The 21,980-nt window shown below is 42.6% G+C and overlaps 1 protein-coding gene across 1 annotated transcript; it reads left to right on the top strand.

The window, feature by feature from the left end:
* Nucleotides 1–505: 505 nt before the first annotated feature.
* rps6kal (ribosomal protein S6 kinase a, like) lies at nt 506–15,312 on the top strand. Its single transcript, XM_070912733.1, has 22 exons — nt 506–601; nt 3,119–3,178; nt 3,275–3,391; nt 3,473–3,554; nt 3,682–3,762; nt 4,183–4,262; nt 4,978–5,084; nt 5,975–6,012; nt 6,316–6,458; nt 6,578–6,648; nt 6,744–6,832; nt 7,071–7,135; nt 7,549–7,651; nt 7,807–7,931; nt 8,866–8,988; nt 9,757–9,846; nt 9,944–10,102; nt 10,197–10,358; nt 10,576–10,652; nt 11,040–11,157; nt 11,448–11,588; nt 14,316–15,312. The coding sequence occupies exons 1-22, from the start codon at nt 575–577 to the stop codon at nt 14,439–14,441; spliced, it is 2,184 nt and encodes a 727-aa protein (XP_070768834.1). The 5' UTR covers nt 506–574; the 3' UTR covers nt 14,442–15,312.
* The last annotated feature ends 6,668 nt before the right edge of the window (nt 15,313–21,980 follow it).

The raw sequence follows: 21,980 nt of genomic DNA, 5'->3' as shown, positions 1-21,980 counted from the left end.
AAGATCAGAGGCTTAGATTCATGGCTCGCCACAAGAGGAGTCTGTTTTGCTCCCTAATTTTATCCTGCGTCAACCACAAATTAAACTCCCTGCCTGTTACAATGGCAGAGACTATTTCAGTCGCAAGCAAATGGTCCATCACCCGGATGCGTGTATGTCACACGCAGCATGTCACACAGCATCAAGTCCCCCACGCCACCACGTCCTCTCTCCCTCCTCTCTATCTCGAGATCCGTTGCTTTGGTTTGGACGGGGGAAATCCTTAACTGAATTGCGTCATAAATACGTCAATAAACTCTCATTCACTGACGATCAGGTACCACGATAGCCGCCATATTCGCATCTATGGCAGGGTAGCGGTGCTCTCGGCGAGCGTATGGTCCAGTCATCAACAGCAACTATTCCCCGCACCGACCCCCCGATCCCATCCTGATAGCGGTCCGCGGCCACACAGCTTGGATCTGATCGTCAAAGCAGAATAGCCGGACTTCCACAGAGGGGAAGACATGCAACGTGGAGCCGGGGTCTAGGTAGACTACGATGCCTTAGACGTAGAGAGGAATCCTGGCACAAGATGGAGGTAAACAGCGTTAGTAGTGAGGTGAGTTGATAAATGCGTGTTTTGCATATTAATTTGCTTAGATTGTTTTCGGTTTGTGTTGTCCCGTTAAGTTAGCTTGCCTGCGAGGCTGGGTAGAGCTTAAATTCGCGTCACGACCCGCAGCGCACCGTGATGCATGCTAACACTCTAGCTAATGCTAACAGCTGGTTAGATGTTTATTTTTGTTGCACTGTCCGGGTTTATTAGTTTGATAGGCGCCCGTCCGGGCTTTCGCCGCCGCTTATTACTCCGCACAGAGGACGAACTCGTTATCCAAGGACACACAACCTCTTTTAGCTTTTGTTGTTATTTACACTTCTCAAGAGGAGTTTGCTTCATAGCTAGCTTAGCGTATGTAGCATTAGCATGTAGTTAGCTTGCTAGCTGACAGCTTGCGCTTGAAACTTGGGAGACAAGTTTTTATTCAACCTCCACCGTCTAGTTAATGGAAGAGCTGGTAAAGTGTTTTTTATATATCTATAGTAAAGCAATAAAACATTTCAGCCACCTCACATTTATTCAAAGTTTAACACTAGCTGGGTTCAATTTGGTCAGACGTGTTCACAACTGAGGGCTGGCTTGTCAGCAGCATCAGTGAATTAGTGATGCTGTTTATTAGCTGTAAGCTACGTAATAACTCATAATTTGATTCTAAAAACTATTCATCTTCACAGTTGAACTGTATTAGCAAAGTGAATTTGTGTTTAAAAATCACCACTGTATGTTCTTTCCACGAGGGAAACTCTTGTATTAATTATAGGCTAACTTGTCATCTTCAGACCTTTAGTGAAACCAATGATACCGTTTAACAGACTTCTCGAAAATGCTGTCTTGTGGCAGCAGGGGAACAGTTCAGTTTGCTTTTGCATGGGCCCCATGATGAGATGTTTTTTTTCGTGTGCGGCCAAGCCAACCTGACATCCTAAACCTCTCCATCTCTGGGATTCTTTGCAGTCTTTCACACCTACAGTACAAACTGTCTGAGTGACTGCTGTGACTGTTTGAAAGCCAGCAGAAAGCTGTTGCAACACACTCTTCTGACCTAGTCTTTGTCGGACTGAAACTCTCCTGTGACTTCTGCTACAGCTTTCTTTTTTTTTTTGCCAACCTGTTGAAGTCACCTCAGTTTATGCAGGTGGCATGGAAATATTGAGTAATTCATTAACTGTTATGACCCAGATATTACTATATCAAAACCTTTTTTTTTTTTTTATCTCTTGCTACAAATGCACACTTTAATCTGCTGTTCACTGAATGCTGCACCTTTTGAAAGCTGCCAAGATAACAGAAGTAAACATTAAGCTCAGCCGCTTAAAGCTGGGCTAGCGGCGATGCTAGTTGTTTAATCCACTTTGTGTCCGTTTTGGCTTTGAAGATGATATTTACGGCAGTATCAGTGATCTGTGAGATGATTTCATGTATGGCTGTCAGACATCTTTTCAAATGGCTGAAAAAGGCTTGCCTGGTTTGTGCTGCAAGTGTAGGCTGCACTCTGTTACAAGCCGCGATGAGCCACAGCAAAGGTGGGAGTGAAAATGTATGTGTGAATTATGACACAAGCACTGCCCTGGCTGTGGCTAGCCTGGATGTTACACTTCAGAGATGCACCAAGGCTTACATTTTGACATTTGTTGTTCTGTGTGATGTCTTGCTCTGAAGTACATATCTTGTCTGATTTGGTTGTTTATGTTGTTAATGTTATTCTGTTGTGCTGAGATATTGGAAAGTGGTTTGTTGGCCTCTGTTCTGAGGATGTACGGGAGTGTATGTTGGTGGCTCCACCCACTGAGTGGGCTTGTGTAGCGCTATGACTCATCCCCCCTCTTCAGAGGCTTGATGGAATTCAACACACAAACACACTGGACTGAATACATCATGCAGGCTGAGCTTCAGCACACAACTGAAATATGCAGACCTGGATAATGTTACAACGGTCAGTTTATTGTCTGATTTACTTGCAGATGCTGAGATATCTGACATTCCTCCGCTGACAATATCGTAAAGAGAGGCATAAAATAGGCTCCTAAATGAAACTCTGAGTATACCAAAGCATGTCTAAAAAAATAAAAGTATCTTGCCACCACCATTAGCCAGAAGCCCCGAGAGAGCAAGACCCTAGTTTGTCCTCAAGAGGCTGAATGCTGGGCTGCAGCCCTTGCAAACATCAAACTCTCAGGGCCAGTCAGACATGTTGTTTTTGCTCTGGCTGGGGATTAAGCTAGAATGCTAATAATGAGGGGCTTTATAGGGACAGGATGAGAGCTGGACAGCTGGACAGGCTTAGAGTATGGACTCCATACTGTTTGACAACAAATAGAGCTTGGGTTGGAAAAGTGAAAGCGCACTGTTATTGCATGTGACTCATTGATTTCATCTGTTGAATCTTCCATCATACATGTGGGCGTGCAGCAGCTGCAGTCATCGTCCTGCTCGGCTAAAAAACAAGGATGAACAAGCTTTGTGAAAGTGTTTAATGTTCGCTTGGTCCACTAATGAAATTTGTTGGTTTGGCTGCAGGTCAATGGGCATCAGATCATGGACGAGCCCATGGAGGAGGGAGAGTCTTTCTCACACTGTGTAAGTAATGATGGGCTTGAGGTCTTGGGAGCATATGTGGGATGACATATCTGCAGTGTTGTGTGGCTGTGTCTCATGCTTGAACTGTTTGTGTAGGATGAAGGGACATATAAGGAGATTCCTATCACTCACCATGTGAAAGAGGGCTGCGAGAAAGCTGATCCATCTCAGTTTGAACTGCTCAAAGTCCTCGGCCAGGGCTCTTTTGGCAAGGTGAGGAAAAACTCAGCACACCAATCAAATGTTTCCGTCGTAGGCGCTTGTTTCTTTCTAAAATGTCTCCTGCTCTCTCAGGTGTTTCTTGTCAGGAAGATCCTGGGTCCAGATGCTGGTCAGTTATATGCAATGAAAGTTCTAAAAAAGGCATCTTTGAAAGGTAACGCAGCTTTGTGTTTTTTTCATCTACATCCACACAAAACAGCACAGTGCACATCGGCCGGTATGTTCTGTCCTCAGTGTTGAATTTCTCCCTCTCGCTGTCCCTTCCTGTTTTGTCTCTCCAGTCAGGGACAGAGTTCGCACTAAGATGGAAAGAGACATTTTAGTGGAAGTCAATCACCCCTTCATAGTGAAATTGCACTACGGTAAGAGAAACATTCATATTTACATAGTATGCAGGCGATTTATATATAATCATACAGATTACATCCCAGTTCAGGTTGAATCAGGGATAAGCTGCTTATGTGCGTCTTTACATTCCAATCAGAAACATCATTGTTGGCGTCATATATCAGAATATTTTGAGTGTTATAACACAGTCATTGAACACGAATGATCCCTGATTAGTCAAGTTTATTATTAGTTCAGTTATTAACAGACAAGAATGCCACACATAAAAACAATGATTAAATTATGCCAACATCTGCTTTTATTCTGATATATGATTATCATTGTTGTTGATGTTAGTAAGCTGTTGCTATTCTAAGTCCGTTACAATGTTAACATGTGTCACCCTGTAACCCAAACACTCACACAGGTCATTTACTTGTTTCCTTGTCTCCCAGCCTTTCAGACAGAAGGGAAACTGTATTTAATACTGGACTTTCTCAGGGGAGGAGATGTATTCACTCGCTTATCCAAAGAGGTAAGCTGACGTCCTGTTGCCCTACATCTCATTAAACTTTAAGCTTATTTGCACCCTGTTTTGTATCTGTCTGAAAAGAAAAGAACGAAATGCCCTTTTCATTCACGGAATTTAATGTTCTTTGTGAAAGTCAGAACTTCATATGCCACAATGTTCCTTTAAAAAAAAAAAAAGAAAAAAAACCCTAAGGAATTGTTAAGATGACAGCTACAAATGGAACAGGTGCACATTTAGTATGAAAACGTATTTTATTTATTTTATAAGCACAAACATTCTGCCAAGTCATTAGTCTCTCCCGGTTTCTGTTAGCTTTTCATTCAAATTTTGACTTGAATTCCTCATGGAGACGCGAGTGCTTTTCTTGGAATCTTTATTCTCTTTTAGATCATCAGTTGCTTGTCAGTTAGAGGCTCAGATCAGCTCTTTTCAAATGCTTTCAGGGAACTCAAACAATGTGTGATTGTTCTCGGGACAGACCTTGTGTTGAAAGCATGTCTCAGAACCAAAGCGATAGCTGCTGGCAATGTCAAATCAACAGCTTGCTGAATCATGTAACCTATTTGAAATGTTGATATTGTGACAATAACAATACTCTGTTTTCTCTGTTTGTGCTTACTGAAGTTTTAATATTGAAGTTGTGTGTGTGTGTTTTCTTTGCTGCTGAATTTCTCTCTTCTTCTGAGTTCAGAGAGTAAATTTGTCCAGTTCTTATCAGGTTATGTTTACAGAGGAAGATGTGAAATTCTACCTTGCAGAGCTGGCCCTGGCCCTCGACCATCTGCACACCCTGGGCATAGTTTACAGAGACCTCAAGCCAGAGAAGTATGAATCCTAGACTTCACCTTCACCTTCACCTTTGACCCTTCACACTCAAACCCCACCGTCATCTTCCAACTCAGAAAGGACCTGCACGGCTGTAATTTGTGTTGGGCTCCTTTTTATAGATAGAAACCACTGATGATTTTTGACACATACACGCTGTATGGCTCTGGCCTTCATCACCTGCCATATTTTCAAAAACACAGTAAACATAGTGCTCCTATCTATTCCTGACAACAGTACCTATGGCTTGTTCAAGAGGCAAAAATAATACATTTGTCAGACATTACTCTGATTTAACATTTAAAAAAAATGTTGTTTTTGAACCATAAGATATTCATGTCCAGTCCCTCCCTTTTACTTCCTCCTTCTCTATACAAACTATAATGAAATAGTGAATGGCTGAGATGAGTTTTTGCCTGTGTGTGTGTGTGTGTGTGTGTGTGCGCAGTCCTCAAAAGACCTAAAAGCTATATTATTGTCTTATGTCATGAAGAGGAAACAAGAGACATACATATTACCCATATACTGAATGCATAAAACGTTGAAAGGATTTGATATCAGATGCTGTGAGGAGACATTTAATCGTATATATCACAAACAGCTGGCAAGAATTCATACATTTGTTTTTTATCATCTCAAACGAAATACATTCATAACTGTGTTCATTTCTCCACTGAGTGTGAAATGACCCTGTTTTTCCTCATAATTAGAAGTCCATTTGAAACCTCCAGAACATAAGAACAGATTTTTAAACACTGACCTCCTAAGAGATTTTAAGCGGAAAACAAAGGCATGAGATGACAATAAATACTGTCATTGTAGCATTGTTAACTTGTCATGAAGAATTGTTTGAAGCTCACCTTCATGGAGAAACTGTTCTTGTCTTTCAGCATCTTACTTGATGAAGCTGGACACATAAAGTTAACAGGTATGTGTTTGACTTAATGCTAAATAACTATGATCTTTGACTCATTCTTTTTCATTATAAAAAGAGTAATTGAATAGTCTGATCTAGTTAATAGCCAGTAATTAAACGGTTTCATATTAAATGCGTCTTTACTGAGAATAGATGTGTGACCCCTTTTTTGTCCTTAGGCTGACTTTCCTCAGCAGCTATTTTAATATTTCTTTTACCAACACAAAGAATAATTTGGTCATAGTATGATTACTGGATGTGACTGTCCAGTCAGTCGTGTGTCTTACCATTTCGCTTTGTATTGCTACTGTACAGACTTTGGCTTGAGTAAAGAGTCAGTAGATGCTGATAAGAAGGCTTATTCCTTCTGTGGTACGGTGGAGTATATGGCCCCTGAGGTGGTCAACAGGAGAGGACACACACAGAGTGCAGACTGGTGGTCTCTGGGAGTACTTATGGTACGCAAGCTCACGCTAAACCTACACACATCTTTTGTGCTCTGACATTTTGATGAACCGATTAGGAAAGAAAACCTCATGTTGATTTCTATTCCTTTTCTTTCATTGTGTGTTTGCAGTTTGAGATGCTAACAGGGACATTACCATTTCAAGGGAAAGACCGCAACGAGACCATGAACATGATTCTCAAGTGAGTCATTATGCACTGCAGACAAGTTCTGATAAGCCGTAGCTTCTTTTTTGTCCATACTCACCTGTCGCTCTCTGCTTTTTTCTGCCCTCCAGAGCTAAGTTGGGAATGCCCCAGTTCCTAAGTTTGGAAGCCCAGAGTTTGCTGAGAATGCTGTTTAAACGTAACCCTGCTAACAGACTAGGTAAGGTGCATTAAAGCTGATTGTGTGTGTGTGTAGACCTGTTAGAATAAAAGACAATGAGGCATGTTGATCCTCACGTTGCGCCACTCGCTTAGCCTGAGCTTGTTAACATTTTGGCATCCACTTAAATCACATGCTGAAAACCGCTGAGAGAAAAATGTGTGAATGTGTTGATCCTCGGAAAACAATGAAAGCAAACGTGCCAGGTTAACTGAACCGGAGTGATCTGTGTCTGTAGGGGCCGGGCCCGATGGAGTGGAGGAGATCAAACGCCACGCTTTCTTTTCCACCATCGACTGGAATGTGAGCACACATACACACACACACACAACCCTCTCATTTCTCACAAACCCACACATATACACACACACACACACACGTAACTCTCCAGCTTCTGTTGATGATTCACACCTAACAAACGGTTGGCTTGGTGACTACTGGACATCAGTCCACGCCAACTATGTTTGTGTGTGTGTGTGTGTGTGTGTCTGGGCAGAGGGCCAGTTCTCACTGTGTGTGCACTAATAGCCCTGCGTGAGTGTTTAAGAGCCAGCAGGATGCTATTGGCTGGAGTGGGCTGTAGAGGGGGTTAATCTGGGAGGGGTCTTGGCTTCGCTTTCACATATGTTCACACACTCCAAACAGCCCTGCGGTCGGGTTTGATTTCTAACATGTATGTGTGTCTTCTGCATGCGTGTACCTGCGTTTTACTTCAGAAACTGTTCAGGAGAGAGCTCCAGCCCCCCTTCAAGCCTGCAGCAGGTAAACCAGATGACACGTTCTGCTTCGACCCAGAGTTCACCGCTAAAACGCCTAAAGGTAAATCTACACCCACACACATGCTTAAAAGCAACCGCCACTCCTGCAGCCATGGAAACTGCAACTGAGCACTGACTACAAGAAATAGCTCAAAAATTTAGTGGGTGTTTTATATGTTCATATGTCTATTTTATTAATTATCATTGTATATTTAGACTCCCCAGGTATCCCTCCCAGTGCTAACGCCCACCAGCTCTTCAAAGGCTTCAGTTTTGTTGCTCCAGCCCCAATGGACGAGAACAAGAGTTCCCCTCTGCTCAGCATACTCCCTATTGTGCAGGTGAAGACACATTATCTCTGCTTTGCATATGTCCTCTATCACAATTTACACAGGTTAATTATTAACACATTAACTTCCATACACAAAGGTCACACACACATAATCTTTTACTCTTTAGCTTTAGGATGAAGCTCAATTGGTGCACAAAAGGCAAAGAATAGTTCCATTTATCTTTTTTAATAGTTCCACGTGTCTACTACTCTACTGTGGAGCTTTACACAGACTTCATCTTGCAGGCAGCACACTTGCAAAAACTGGTCAAAACACTGTTGAGAGGAAGTTAACGCTGCAGTCAAAACATCTGTAACTGTTACTGAACAATTATCACAACATTTTAGTCGACAAAACTCAAGTGGTGCTTACACACTTCTTCTCGTTACTCTACTGCCATTCAATTTGACAATATTCATTGCAAACTTACAAAAACAACAAAAGTTGATTTTTGTACAACCTAGTTGCACATCAGCCACAACTATCCTCTGTAGTGTTTCACTGCAGACATGCACCACACACACACACACACACACACACACACGTTGTCCTCCCCACCCTCAGCATGGTTCAGTTTACGCCCATAACTGTTAATTTGACAGCTTTGTGCCGTTAAGTGATGTGTGAATAGGGAGCCAATACTACAATGGCAGTAAATCTGCTACGCCAGTCTACTGCTGAATATGTAATAACATCACCACTAACGTTCCACTCTGGCATATTTGTGAACAAAAGTGTTAAGACAAACGCTGTGGGAGCACCAGGACGGCCTGAACTACAACACACTCTTGTTGTCTTGTATGGAGCAACAGTGGACTGTAGTGACATTGTGGTGCTTTATGAGTCGTTACATCAATTGCGTAAGCATGGCTTGTGAAGGACGGAAGCTGCTTGTTTTTGTTAATGTTAAAGGTTGTAACTGTTCAAATCTTGTTCTTTCCAGATGCACGGGGGCTCAGCCAAGTTCTCTGACCTGTACGAGCTGCAGGAGGACATCGGGGTCGGCTCCTACTCCATTTGTAAACGCTGTGTACACCGAGTCTCTGCCATGGACTATGCTGTGAAGGTAGCAAGGTTTTTTGTTTTGTTTCTTAAAATCCACTGCACACTGGTTCTCATTTTCTGTAGCGCTCTGCTTTACACCCACACAGGTACACGCAGTTACACCTGAGACTTGCACAGTAAAATCACAGTTTTGTTGGCCACTGAACAGCCCCACATGAGCAGTTTGGGATTAAGTTCCTTGCTTAAGGGCATGTGAGCGGTGGCTAATGAAGGATAGGCATGTACTTTTCATAGACATCCCCACCAAGATTTATCCTGCTCTTCCAGAATTAAACTTTTCAGTCAAAATCCTGCTTCTCTAACCTTCAGGCACCACATTTAATGTTCAGTATCAATAGTTGCATTAAGGCTGTGACCGTGTGACAGCCTTTCATAAAGTTCTCTCTCATGGTCAGCACCACTGGAAGCCTAACATCACTCTAACAGCATTTCCAAGCCAATTCCTGGGGAATTAAATGACAAAGTTAGATGTGACTGCAGTGTGAATGCACAGTTTTCATATGTTGGTGTCTCTAGAGTGTGGGTTCATAAAAGCCTCTGAACCTTAGAGTGCATGAAATTGCAGAAAATTGAGTCAATGGATATTGATGGTGGTTAGTGTTGCCAACAGACCAGCAGAGGGCAGCACAGCTTCTGCAACTGAAGCCACATTGCAGCAACTTCTTAATACTTATTTAAAGCAATGCTTTGCTATATATATATATCTCAGCTTGTTGATATTGATTAATGCTGTAAGTTACACTCATGTCTGCGTTTCCATTTGTCTCAGATTATAGACAAAATTAAGAGGGACCCCTCTGAAGAGATCGAAATCCTGATGCGATACGGACAGCATCCCAACATCATCACTCTGAAAGACGTCAGTAACGTTTGTGTGTGAGCATTTCATGACAGTAATGTTTTTAGAGTTGTCACCATACTGACAGGTTGTCTGTGTGTGTGTGTGTGTGTGTCAGGTGTATGATGAGGGCAGGTATGTATACCTGGTGACGGAGCTGATGAAGGGAGGGGAGCTGCTGGACAAGATTCTCAGGCAGAAGTTTTTCTCTGAGAGGGAGGCCAGCGCTGTGCTCTACACCATCACCAAGACTGTTGACTACCTCCACTGCCAAGGGGTGAGCAAACCCTTCTGTGCATATATGAGCAAGAGCGCAAATTAGACATCTTCTTCTCTAATGTTTTCTTCTCCTCTATTCTCCTTCTCCCCAGGTGGTACACCGAGACCTGAAGCCCAGTAACATCCTGTATATGGATGACTCGGGAAATCCTGACTCCATCAGGATCTGTGACTTTGGATTCGCCAAGCAGCTTCGGGGAGGTAACGGCCTGCTCCTCACCCCCTGTTACACCGCCAACTTCGTGGCACCAGAGGTGAGAGGGGGGGGAATGATGGAGGCAAAAAGAGAATAAATGCTAGAGGGAATATAAGACTCGATACACGAAAAATAAAATGTAGAGAGATGGAGAAAGAGATGTAATGGGAGAGGATATAAAGTGGACAGAAAGTGAAGAGTAGCATGTAAAGAAGAGAAGAGTTTTTTTTCTTAATTCCCTAATGGTGTGTCTTTCTTTCTTTGTGTTGGTCCAGGTACTAATGCGGCAAGGTTATGATGCAGCCTGTGATATATGGAGTCTTGGAGTCCTACTGTATACCATGCTGGCAGGGTAAGACTGCACTCAGGAACAACTGTTGGAGAATTTAACTTAAATGTGGGCGGGAATGATTAATAGTGAAGTGTGAAGTGTCCAAATTTCTCAACCATTCTAATACCTTGCTAAAATGGAGGTCAAACATCACAGAAGTGCTCTGGTCACTTACTTTGCTTGCGCTGTTGGTGTTATTATGGATATTAAGTGTTCTCAGGCTGAAGTTTGGAACAGTGGATTAAACCTTTTTTTAGTTGCAACTTTCACCACCACAATTTCATATTATTCTTGATGTGTTTAAGTCAAGTTTGCCTTATGAGACTAGTATGCAATATAATCTATGGACTGAAATACTGTGTGAAATGTTATCATGTTATCTAACCTCTGCTCTTCACCCCACGTCAGGTACACGCCGTTTGCCAACGGGCCAAACGACACACCAGAGGAGATTCTACTCCGGATAGGGTCTGGAAACTTCTCTTTGACAGGAGGCAACTGGGATACTGTATCAGACACCTCAAAGGTACACACACACACACACACACACTGACGCTTTGTCACTATTTATTTGTAGTAGTGATAAGATACGACTCAAAGCTGTGTTGTAAAACTGAACAGATGACAGCATCTCTTTCTTATATGTATTTGAATGATCGACACACATTTTGAGTTTATCTGTCAATGAAAGATCAGCCAGTCTATGGCAACATAATAAGTAACCTTTCATAGCATATAAGGTCATAGTAAGGAAACACACTTGAAATTCTGTTTTCCTTGCATACTTTAAAGACTGGATGTTGATTTATGTTCCAGGACCTGCTGTCCCATATGCTCCATGTAGACCCTCACCGGCGATACACAGCAGAGCAGGTTCTAAAGCATTCCTGGATCACCTGCAGAGATACGCTACCACACTTCCAGCTCACGCGCCATGACGCACCGCACCTCGTCAAGGTGGGTGTATATACTCTCCCAATTAACAAACAAAGACACATAACCTCCTTGACACACCTCATTATGCTTTATGTGTTGTTTGGTTTGAAATCATTTGCTGCCATGTGGTGTGAACATGGTCTCACACATGTTGGCCTTATGGGTATTAATGGCACTGTGTTTGTTAACATGGAACCACATCATCTCCAAACCAGAAGAGGGTCTGAACTCTGCTACATGTTGTCGTACCCTTGCAGTGGCTCTTGACATATGAAAGTGAGCACGATCCTTGGTGATTCATACACTTCTAATCTCATCTAGTGCTAATACCAGATCCAACAGAGCAGATGTGTCCATCCTTCTGTCTCATCTTGCCACGTATCCAGGTCACATGCTTCTTTCAAATGGAACTCAGCAGGTCGTATTTGTGACACGGGAATTCGCGCACACAATACGTTTGGCTCTCAAGTGGTTTTAGCCATGTGAACACTGTTGCTAGGCGACTGACAACAAAAGAGGATGGTGAATCTTTTTTTGCATTCCAACATCAAGTGTAGGATAGATAGGGCAGATGGGATAAGAAGAGTAGATGGAGAAAAAAAATGAAAGGAACTTCAATGGGTGCCATCATCAAAACATCAGCATATGTCACAAATCGTGAACTGGAAGCTGTCAGATGCTTTCCACTTACAATGTCATGGACCATATCAGCATGGTCCTGCTTGAAGGCACAAAAAGTCACAGTAAAAACAGCACATCAGAGCAGCCTGGTTGTCTTTTTCTCCACTAACTTCCTGCATCTCTCCGTCAGTTGACGATCCCCGATCAGTTGTTCTTAGACCCCTTGCAGAGAGAGGCTGTCTGGGCGGCATCCTCCAACTGCTTTAACCACCTAAGTCGTCGCTCTCGGGGAGCAGCGTCTGTATGTATAGGCACTCTAAAACCGCTGAACTCTTCACCCAGTCATGCAGAGAGAGGCCAGCCAACCCTGCACAGGAATCTGCTTCTGTCTGTGATCTTGTGCTTTCAGATACAACCCAAAGCCTGTGATTATAGGTGAGGGTCTGAACAAAGATCAACAGTAAAATTGAGGGCTTCACTTTGTGGATCAGTTCTCTCTTCACCACGTTAACAACAGGCAGTCTCACAGTCCTGTTTGCCATCAGTATATGGCCCTAAATCGTCCTTGGTACCATCCCAGATCTTTCCCAGGGCATGTTCTATAGAGATGTTTAGTCATGTGACACAATAGATTAGCGGACAGGACAGACTGCTGTCTTACTGCTGGCTTTGGATAAAAAATGTTAGTTACCAGTCATCGAAATACAGAATTTTATGTTATGTTATACGTGTCTTGCTAGAACTCCAGAAAAGCCTCGATTTTTCAAGGCAAACATTCAACAAAATTTCGGAAAGAATCTCCCCCCAAGCTACAACTCCCTGTCGAGTTTTCATGCAGTGAATCAGCCTGTAGTTTCTGAGGTCCGGTGTCTGTGAAGGCCAGCAGCATTAACAAGGTCACCGTCACATCTATGGAGCAACTTTAATGCATGTGTTGTGACGCTGCACATTATCTAAGGATAGTATCGCCACTAAGGGATGCACCTGATCAGCAGCAGTATTCAGTTCTGTCGTCCAAGCAAAGCTCTATTGATGGGTTTATTGCAGCCTGAGAAAAGACTCCCAGCGTCATTACCACCCTGCCACAGTTATCGTCAGGTAGGATGAATGGTTCAGTAGATTCATACATTACATAAAATTTTACCTTTCTATTAGCACGACTGTGACCATGCATCACTTTCCCACTCGTCAGTCTGAACTTTGGTTCTGAATGTAGACTCGTCATCCTGTTCTTAGTCATGAATCTCGCTGCTATTCTTGCTCTCCTCCTCTCTTGCACGTGTGATTCAAGGTCTGACAAATGGTTTGTATTGAAAAGCCCCTCTGGACATCACAAGGTGTTATGTGCGTACCTGTGGTGTCTTTGTTAGCTTGAACAAGTCCCTTCCTTGTACTCTCATCAATGAGGCACCTTTTCTGTCAGGGTCACTGCTAACTGATGTTCCACCAGTCTCAGTCTTTTCTGTCAACTGTAGACACACTGTGTGTGTGTGTGTGTGTGTGTGTGTGTGTGTGTGTGTGTGTGTGTGTGTGTGTGTGTGTGTGTGTGTGTGTGTGTGTGTGTGTGTGTGTGTGTGTGTGTGTGTGTGTGTGTGTGGCGCCAAACAATCATACATTGTACAGCTGCATAAAGCATGTATTCTTGTATTTAGAGAGTTGACAGGAAATGGCTGCCTGCACAATGACCGTACAAATAGTATTCGCTTGTAATTTTGACAATGTCATATTTTTTTGCTTTTACTTTTTAAGATGTATCTGCACTTGTTCAAAGCTCTGCCATTTGTTAGTGCTGCTACCATTCCGCAAATGTTCAGATATTGTATGATGTGTTTCTGATTAAGTTAAGATAAGATAAGATTAAGATAAGTGGGTGGAACTAGATAAGCAAACAATTGTAGTGCAATACAGAACTCACCCAGAATCTGAGAAACCTGTCAAGATGAATGGAGCGTTGGGCTGAAGCTCACATGACATTTGTCCAAATTGGCAGATAGTTATCAAGTTGAACTGAGCAGCACAAATTCATGACTGAAAACAAAACTTGGGCTCATTTAATAGCACAATCTCCTGTACACACTCTCGGGGTCTTCGAAGTTTGAGTTAAGGGTTCATGTTGTTGTGTTCCAGGGAGCCATGGCTGCCACCTATTCAGCACTGAGCCAGAAGACAAGTCAGCCGGTGTTGGAGCCCGTGGCAGCGTCCAGTTTAGCCCAGAGACGCAGCATGAAGAAACTCGCCTCAACAGACATGTAGACACACACACACACACACACATCGCTCACCCTCCAGCTCTTGACCTCACTCTCAGTCAGACTCTCATACGCAAACACAGACCGAAGTCCTGGCCAGTCAGACCTACTGTCTCCCTTTTTTTAATCTATTTATTTGACACACCCAACATATGCACGCATACACATACATGCACACTCACACTGGACGAGGTTGCATTGTGAAGAAGTCAGCTGAAGAGGAAGAGGGGAAACTCACATATCTGTTACTGCTGGGGAGACAGACTTGTATTTATTTCCACAGCTTTCATATGCACTTGCCCTCCTCGCCTTTCATTCTTTCTTCCCTATGTAGGGAAGAAACGCACCAGCTGATGTTCTCCTTCACTGTGATTGGCTGATTCAAAGCTGCTTCGGTAAACTGTGCCCCCCCCACTGCTCTTCATCTGCGCTCTGCCATCCTCCTCCTTCTCAGTTCTCTTTCCTTCCCCGTTTGCTTTTGCTCTCTTAACTTCTTTCCTTCAAAGTGAAGTAATGGTTTATGTGCGAGAGTGTTGGCAACATGATATTGACTGAGACTGTCTCCTCTTAAAAAAATAAAAAGATATGATGATTCTGCTTGTGGCGGATTAAAAAGTCCCTCAGGATCAAAATCATTTGCCAGCACTTTTGGAAACATAAATGCATGTGTGGACGGAACCTGTGTTTCTTTTCCCTTAAAATTCACCATCTGACTCATGTTACTTAGAGATGCTAACAGTGGATCAAAAGAGGTAAAATAAGCTGCAGATGGACAAAAGATAATGTCTAGAGTTCGAAGGTAGGATAATGTGGTAACAAGAACAGAAATACTAGTTTGCAAAAAAAATAAATATATATATATATATATATATATATATATATATATATATATATATAATGAAGATGAAGAGCATGTGGGGGTGGGGGGGCTGTAGGGATTTCTCTGGGGGGGATGGGACGCACCCTGTCGAACCAGAGAGGCTGAATTTAAAAACAAAAACAAACAAAAAAAAATTTCCATGGATATCTCTTCAAAAAGACATTGTGGAAATTGTATGATATTGTATTTATTTCATTTGATTTTTAAGATTATATTTTTCTTTCAAGTTCTGTATATATTGACATTAAAGATCATTATTGACATGCACCCAGTGTGGTCTGAGCTGGTTTGTTCTGTCACAAAGATGCACCACTAACATCTGTCCATTAAGTGAAAAGGATGATTTTAGCAGTAACAGTCTAACTAAGAATCATTTAAAGCCAATAATGTAACAGCTGCCATGGTGTTCCTAAGTTACAATCACAGGATGATGCATTGAATCTCCATTTGTTATTGGTGACATAGAGTGTTTTCTTCTTTTACTTTTGATGAAACCATTGAAATGTTTATCTGTGACATGCTAAAGCTTACAGTAGCACAAGTTGACAAGAGTTATAAAGTCAACAAATCCACTCAGCAATGTGAATTACACAACAATATCTATACATTTGCTAACATTAACCACCATAAGCTACTGTACCAGAACAAGCAAGGCTGTAGCAGCAAAACCCCAGAGTGAATTGAATTAAGTTCAGGTGTATTTTATTCTAATGAATGCAACATTTCATTTGTAAGAATAAGATTGTGTTTTTTAGTCTTGATTGTCTTCATTCAGACGTTACATCGTCTCACTTGAAAGGGTCGCTTCACCTAAATGACAACAAAACCATTTCTCACTTACCTCTAGCCATTCTGAAAGTTTTGGTTTCATTTTGAGATATCCATGCCTGACATTTCTGCCGCCAACCCGCTATAATACAGGGGCAGGTGATGCTTGTCATACTAAAATGACTGACATCTCTTCCCAGAGTTACTCTGAATAGTCCACATACTTCACTGTGAACAGTTTTCATTGGAACTTTTTACTGGAATATTTGTCCCCAAAAAGTGTTTGTAGCAAAAACACATTTTTTAAAGATGTACGCATCACAATCATCTTTTCACACTCCGAAATCTCAGAGACGGACAGACATTTCAGAACCTTGGCAAATTAAAGCAGCACAGATGTAAACATAACACTGACATATAATCCCTTCAAAAAGGTCATATGGTGATAGTGTTGTCAAACAGTTGCCTATTTACACATCCAGCAGACACGGAGCAACGCGTTATATGTTTTCCTGCCTCCTTTTTTTTTTTCCAGTCCTCAGGAACTTTGTCATTTGGTGGTGGGCAGGTAGCACACAGTCGGTTAATCAGAGCTGTTTTCACTAAAAACAGCTGCCTGCTGCAGCTTGAAAAAGAGTGACAGGAGCTTTGACAGAGAACCAAAACACCAAAGTCACAGGCTGTAAAACCAAAACAAGGAGCTCAAAGATGCTAAAACGCTTGGCAGCGCTGTGGAGAACTGCTGTGTGGTGATAATTCTCTGTGGGTTCAACACTAAGTAGACACTCTTAGTGAGCTCTTTCACATCACATGTAGTCATTTGATTCATTGTTAATACAAAAATATTGATTAGTGCAGCTTTAAACCTATAGTGTTTTCAGGGGTAGTGAGAAACTGGGGTTTTTGTCATTTATGTGAATAGATGTTTTAAAACGATGACCACATCCCAAGCAGCTTCATTTCCCTTTGTGTCCTCCCCCGCTAAACATGAATGAGATGCAAAGCGCATTAGCCACCGCTAGGTGGTAACACTGTCCAGTGCATGAGAAGTTATATGGCTGTTGAACATGCAGCGTCCCTCACTGGATCTGTGTCCTACCCTTATGTAAATGATCAGTCTCGCCTGCTTCCATTTTGTCTGTCCAACCCCCCGCTCCCCTGAGAATATGAGCTCCTCTAACCAGTGGTGTGTAAAGAGAATACTGTGTGTCTGTGTGTGTGTGTCAGAGCTGTCATGACCAGACAGCAGAGGATGGAGATCTAAGCAGGAAAGCAGATGGATAGAGGCACGAGGACTGCTCCCATCAATGCACACACACACACACACACACACACACATTGGCCTATGGACCAGCTGTTGTCCTTTTTCTGCAACTGTCTGAGCTGACTCCATGTCCTCCCTCTCTCTCTCTCTCTCTCTCTCCTGGATTAGATGCATTTTGTAGTCATCCTGGGAGCTGAGAGGTAAACAGTGGGGCTAATTGTTTTGACATACTGCTCTTTGTTTTGGCCTCCTGGTGCTAATCAAGCACTCTGCTAATAAGTCTGCCTGGCACGAAAACACAACTGTGTTTAGGCTGGGACGAAGTAAAAAAAGAAAAAGAAAAAGGGGGACAGGTGCTGCAGTCATAGTTGCAGTCCACATTTGCTCGTCATCCAGAGTTCCCACAGTGCTGCTGTGGCTGGGTAGCGCCCCGCTCAGGTGTGAATCTATTTATCCTCATTAACGAGCGTCTCCCCAAAGTCAGCCAATTAACACGCTGCTCCTAATGAAGCCATTAGCTGTCAGATGAGGTAGAGGCAGTGCTTGTCATTGGTCCTCTGTGTGTGTGTGTGTGTGTGTGTGTGTGTGTGTGTATCCACTCTTGCTGCTAATAAAAGCAAGAGAATTAATGGAGTGAGTGCGTGTGATAATGAGTTAATGTGGAACAAGCAGGACGAGCAGTGATCAGCCCTCTGTCTCAAATGAAGATATCAGACACAGTGATTTACTCTCTCAGCGCCATAAACAGGCCTTTCTCCTCTCTCACATATACCACTCCCTCGTGTGTGTGTGTGTGTGTGTGTGTGTGAGTGTGTTTAATAGACATGCTGGCAGGGTAAGTGGGATTCTAAACACAGAGCATGCTACTAGGCTCTGTAGTTTTTGAAATGAGGCCTCTTAACAGGTGTGCAGCCACGTGTGAACACTTAGCACCACATCAAAGTTTGCAGGAGCGTCCGCCTCAAGACAGCAAACTGGAGATGTCGCCCAGAGTTCCCACGTTGCTTAATGGAGTCATTGTACGGCACAGCCTTAATACGGTTTTAATTTTCAAAGTAATTGCAAAGACATGGGTGCCACAGCCTCGACAGAGACGAAACAATGAGATCACAGAGCCAGCTGTTACTGACACCGGTTTTGTTTTTTTACATGTTATTGTTTTGTCAGTGACTGGATGTAAAAAATTGGAGATACCAGGTTTCTGAGATCCTGCACTGGTCTTAGAAGGTCAGGAAGATCCAATTTAAAAGACCTGTAGCATTTTTCTATCCATGATGATTCTTATAGATGATTCTTCTTATTTTCATGTTGAGATCCCACTGTATATCTTACACCCCCCACACACCCTACAAACTGTAGCTGTGAGGCTGCCCCGCCCTGCCAGAACTGAGGATGTGAAATTGATTTTAGGTTATTAATCGTACAGATTCTTCTTCCTCAGTCTTCTTCTTCTCTCGCCCCCCCCCCCCTACTCCCCCATCCACTCTGCTTTCTTCTCTCCTCTGCTCTCAGTTACAGTTGTTCTGCAATCGATCCTGTCCTCTAATACACTATCATTACCAACAGAGGTCCTGTGCCCTCCAGTGATCGGTTATCAAGTTTGGTCACATTCACTTTGAAGCCCTGTCAGTCCCCTGCAGCAGCACGGCTGCTTGAACTTTCAGTTAGACTCAACTATGAGCACAAATACACCGAAAATGTGATTAATCAGTGTGTGACTGCCTGCTGCAACAAGTGGAAAAAGCATTACCAAAAATGTGTGTGTACAATTCATAGCATGCCAACTGTGACATTCAGATTCCCTCTCGTAGGCCGAGGGGAGATACAGGAAACATCCGTTTGTTAATCACTGACTGTCGCTGCTAATGCTCTGATTTCAGGACATACTTTTGTAGAGTTGGTGTTCTTTAACAGGATACCCTATGTGTTGGCAGAGGCCTGTGTGCCTGGTCCACTTCTGTCATTAATCTTTATCCACACATAAACTCTGTGCTTCTCTAGTATATTGACTTCTGGAAGTATTGGAACTTTGGTTTTTTAAAGTGACCGTTTTTATAAAGGAGTGTGGTTGCCACAAGAAAACATTTTGTCTCTTTGGGAATTCTGACTTATAATTATAATTTACTAAATGTAACACACCCAAGTGATGAAGTACTTCTGTAATACATAACATTATTTTTCATTAGCTTTATGAGCTATATTCCAAAACTTAATGTATCCATTTTAAAAGAAAATATTTTCCTCTCTGTCATATACATGTTTATGTTATTATTTGGAGTTCATTTAGTTGTTCTTTAGTTGTTTTTACTTATAATTTCAGTAATTTATACATGTTTTTGTGTATTTAGTTTGTACATTAAATACTCAGTTACAACAAGTGTAACGTAGAATAATCTTTAACACAGTGGTTCCCAACCTGGGTGGTCATGAAATTATTAACAACAAAAAACAACAATTAAACAACAATTAAACAAGGAGAAAAATAATAGATAATAGATCATTCTTCCCTGAACTCATCCCAACTGGTAGACATACAGTTTGCAGGCGATAATGGGGCCCACAAGGAAGACATTGCTTTGTTTTAAGGGGTCACAAGCCAAACAGGTTTAAGATACAGTTCTTTCTGCAGAGGCCTGACAGAAGAGGTGTGAAAACGCATTTACAAACGTACAATTATTTAATTGGTGGAAGTGAGACCTGGTAGAAGACAAAGGAGTGATGTCGATTCGATCATTTTTATAAACTTAGGACAAGACAGAATTGGCCATGTGGCCGACTAGCAGCCGATATTGATTATTCCCATGTCTGAATCCTCTTCATGTGGGCTGCTGTTTGGTTTCCGTCTGTGTTCTCAGTACGGCATCTAGACTGCAGCCCTCTGCGTCCCCCCTCTCCAATTAAAGAGAAATGTGATGTCGGATGTCCTCTCTTTGACCTCCTGCCACGCCAGTTTTACTGCAAACACTATATCAGTGTCTCACAAACTTTTTTCTTTTCTGCTTTCCCAGAAAATGTGTGCCACCCTGCTGCTCTTTAATCCTAATGTGTTTTACTCATTTTATTGACCTTCAGAGATTTTTTTCTTGAAAAGCTTGGGGAAAAATAACACTATTAATAAAACCTTTGGAAAAGTATATATTTAGAAGAATTTGGTTGCCACTTACTTTTTTTCTTTTACACTTTTGACTTCTTAACTTTCAACCAACGTCAACCAGGATGCAGAATAAATTCAAAGAGAACAGACGGTTTGAGTGGAGATGCACTTATGAAAAAGGTGTGAATCAGCCGGCCCCATTATCCCCCCAGCCAGTAAACAACTACACGAGTCACTACTTTTGCTTCTCTATTGTCGCTGTCCTGTCTGATGATCAGCCCGCTCTCACTCAGGATCTGATTCAGAGGCTCAATTATCTGCCAGTGCAAAGCCCAGTCATCCGACCTCAAGCATTTTGGAGAAATAATTACCTGAAGTTCATCATTCAACGCCTCTGGAATATCCTTTCATCTTGCACCTGTTATATTTCTCTCACTGTCCTTCACACATTTTGAAGTCAATCATTCTTTCACTGGTAAGTTATTTATGTGGAGGTATCAGTGACTCTGTGAAGACACATTTGGAGGGTGCTGGTGAAGACTTTTAAGCATCCTGACTCCACACGGAAGCAGTGTGAGGTGGAAGAGGCTCAAGGATACTGCAGTGCCGCTCTGGACCTTGGCTTGCTTTGCTTGTTTGCTCGGCTGCTTGTTCTTCTTCCATCCAGGGGCATTTTTTTTTTTACCCCCGCCCCCCTCCTCCCCAGAAATCAGGGATTATTTCGAGCTAAAATAGATGGATGGAATCAATCAGCCATGGTTTTACTTTTCTCTTCTTCTACATAACCGCCCCCCCTTTCACCTCCACCCCTCACACCCCTTTCTCTCTCTCTCTCCCTCTCCCTCTCTGTCTCCCCCACCCCCCTCTCAGGGCTGCAGACTGAGGAGATGCATAAATTCAGACGCATTAGTATTCCAGTCAGGCTCTCCATTTCAAGGCAAGGCCTAGCACCCTTCCGCCTCTCCTCCTCTCCTCTCTCCCCTCCTTCACTCTCCCTCTCCAGCTCTATTTTTGAATCATTTAAGCAGCACTGCATCTATAGGCCTACTTATTTCCAAACCATCCCTAAATTATTTTTAGGCATTATGATTTTTTTTTTTTTTTTTTAGGAATATAGCTCTATTTTGCCCTTGCATGGCCAATTATACGCAGCTGTAGTCTTTGAAATGAGATTCATCTGCTTCTGATTGTGTGTGTGTCTGAGTGTGTGTGTGTGTGTGTCATTGTGTTTTGCTGTCAGACGCAGCGGCCCAGGCGATAAATCACGCATGTCTGATTGAGGAGGGCAGAGGGCCCGGACAATAACATTTCAGAGGAACTGCTGGAGAAAGCGTCTCAGTTTGCTGTGATCCGTGGAGCTTGCAGACCTGCAGCCAGGGTCCTGTTGAACCGCTGGATATTTTACAGCTGTTAGTGACATGGAAAACTTGGGAAAAGTTGCCTTTTGACATGACATTGAAGCTGACTGAAGGTTATGCTGCCTAAGCATAGCTGTACCTGTGTGTATAAATACTCAAATGGAGCATAATTTTCTCTT

Source organism: Enoplosus armatus, chromosome 10, assembly GCF_043641665.1.
Source record: "Enoplosus armatus isolate fEnoArm2 chromosome 10, fEnoArm2.hap1, whole genome shotgun sequence".
In the NCBI taxonomy this organism is placed as follows: Eukaryota; Metazoa; Chordata; class Actinopteri; order Centrarchiformes; family Enoplosidae; genus Enoplosus; species Enoplosus armatus.
This window is presented reverse-complemented; position numbering and strand designations above follow the sequence as displayed.

Excerpts from the sequence above, each read along its gene's own strand:
- rps6kal (XM_070912733.1), top strand. The coding sequence starts at position 575 with ATGGAGGTAAACAGCGTTAGTAGTGAG. Across the intron at positions 7,136-7,548 it reads TTTCCACCATCGACTGGAAT|AAACTGTTCAGGAGAGAGCT; the intron begins GTGAGCACACAT and ends GTTTTACTTCAG. Across the intron at positions 10,103-10,196 it reads ACTACCTCCACTGCCAAGGG|GTGGTACACCGAGACCTGAA; the intron begins GTGAGCAAACCC and ends CCTTCTCCCCAG.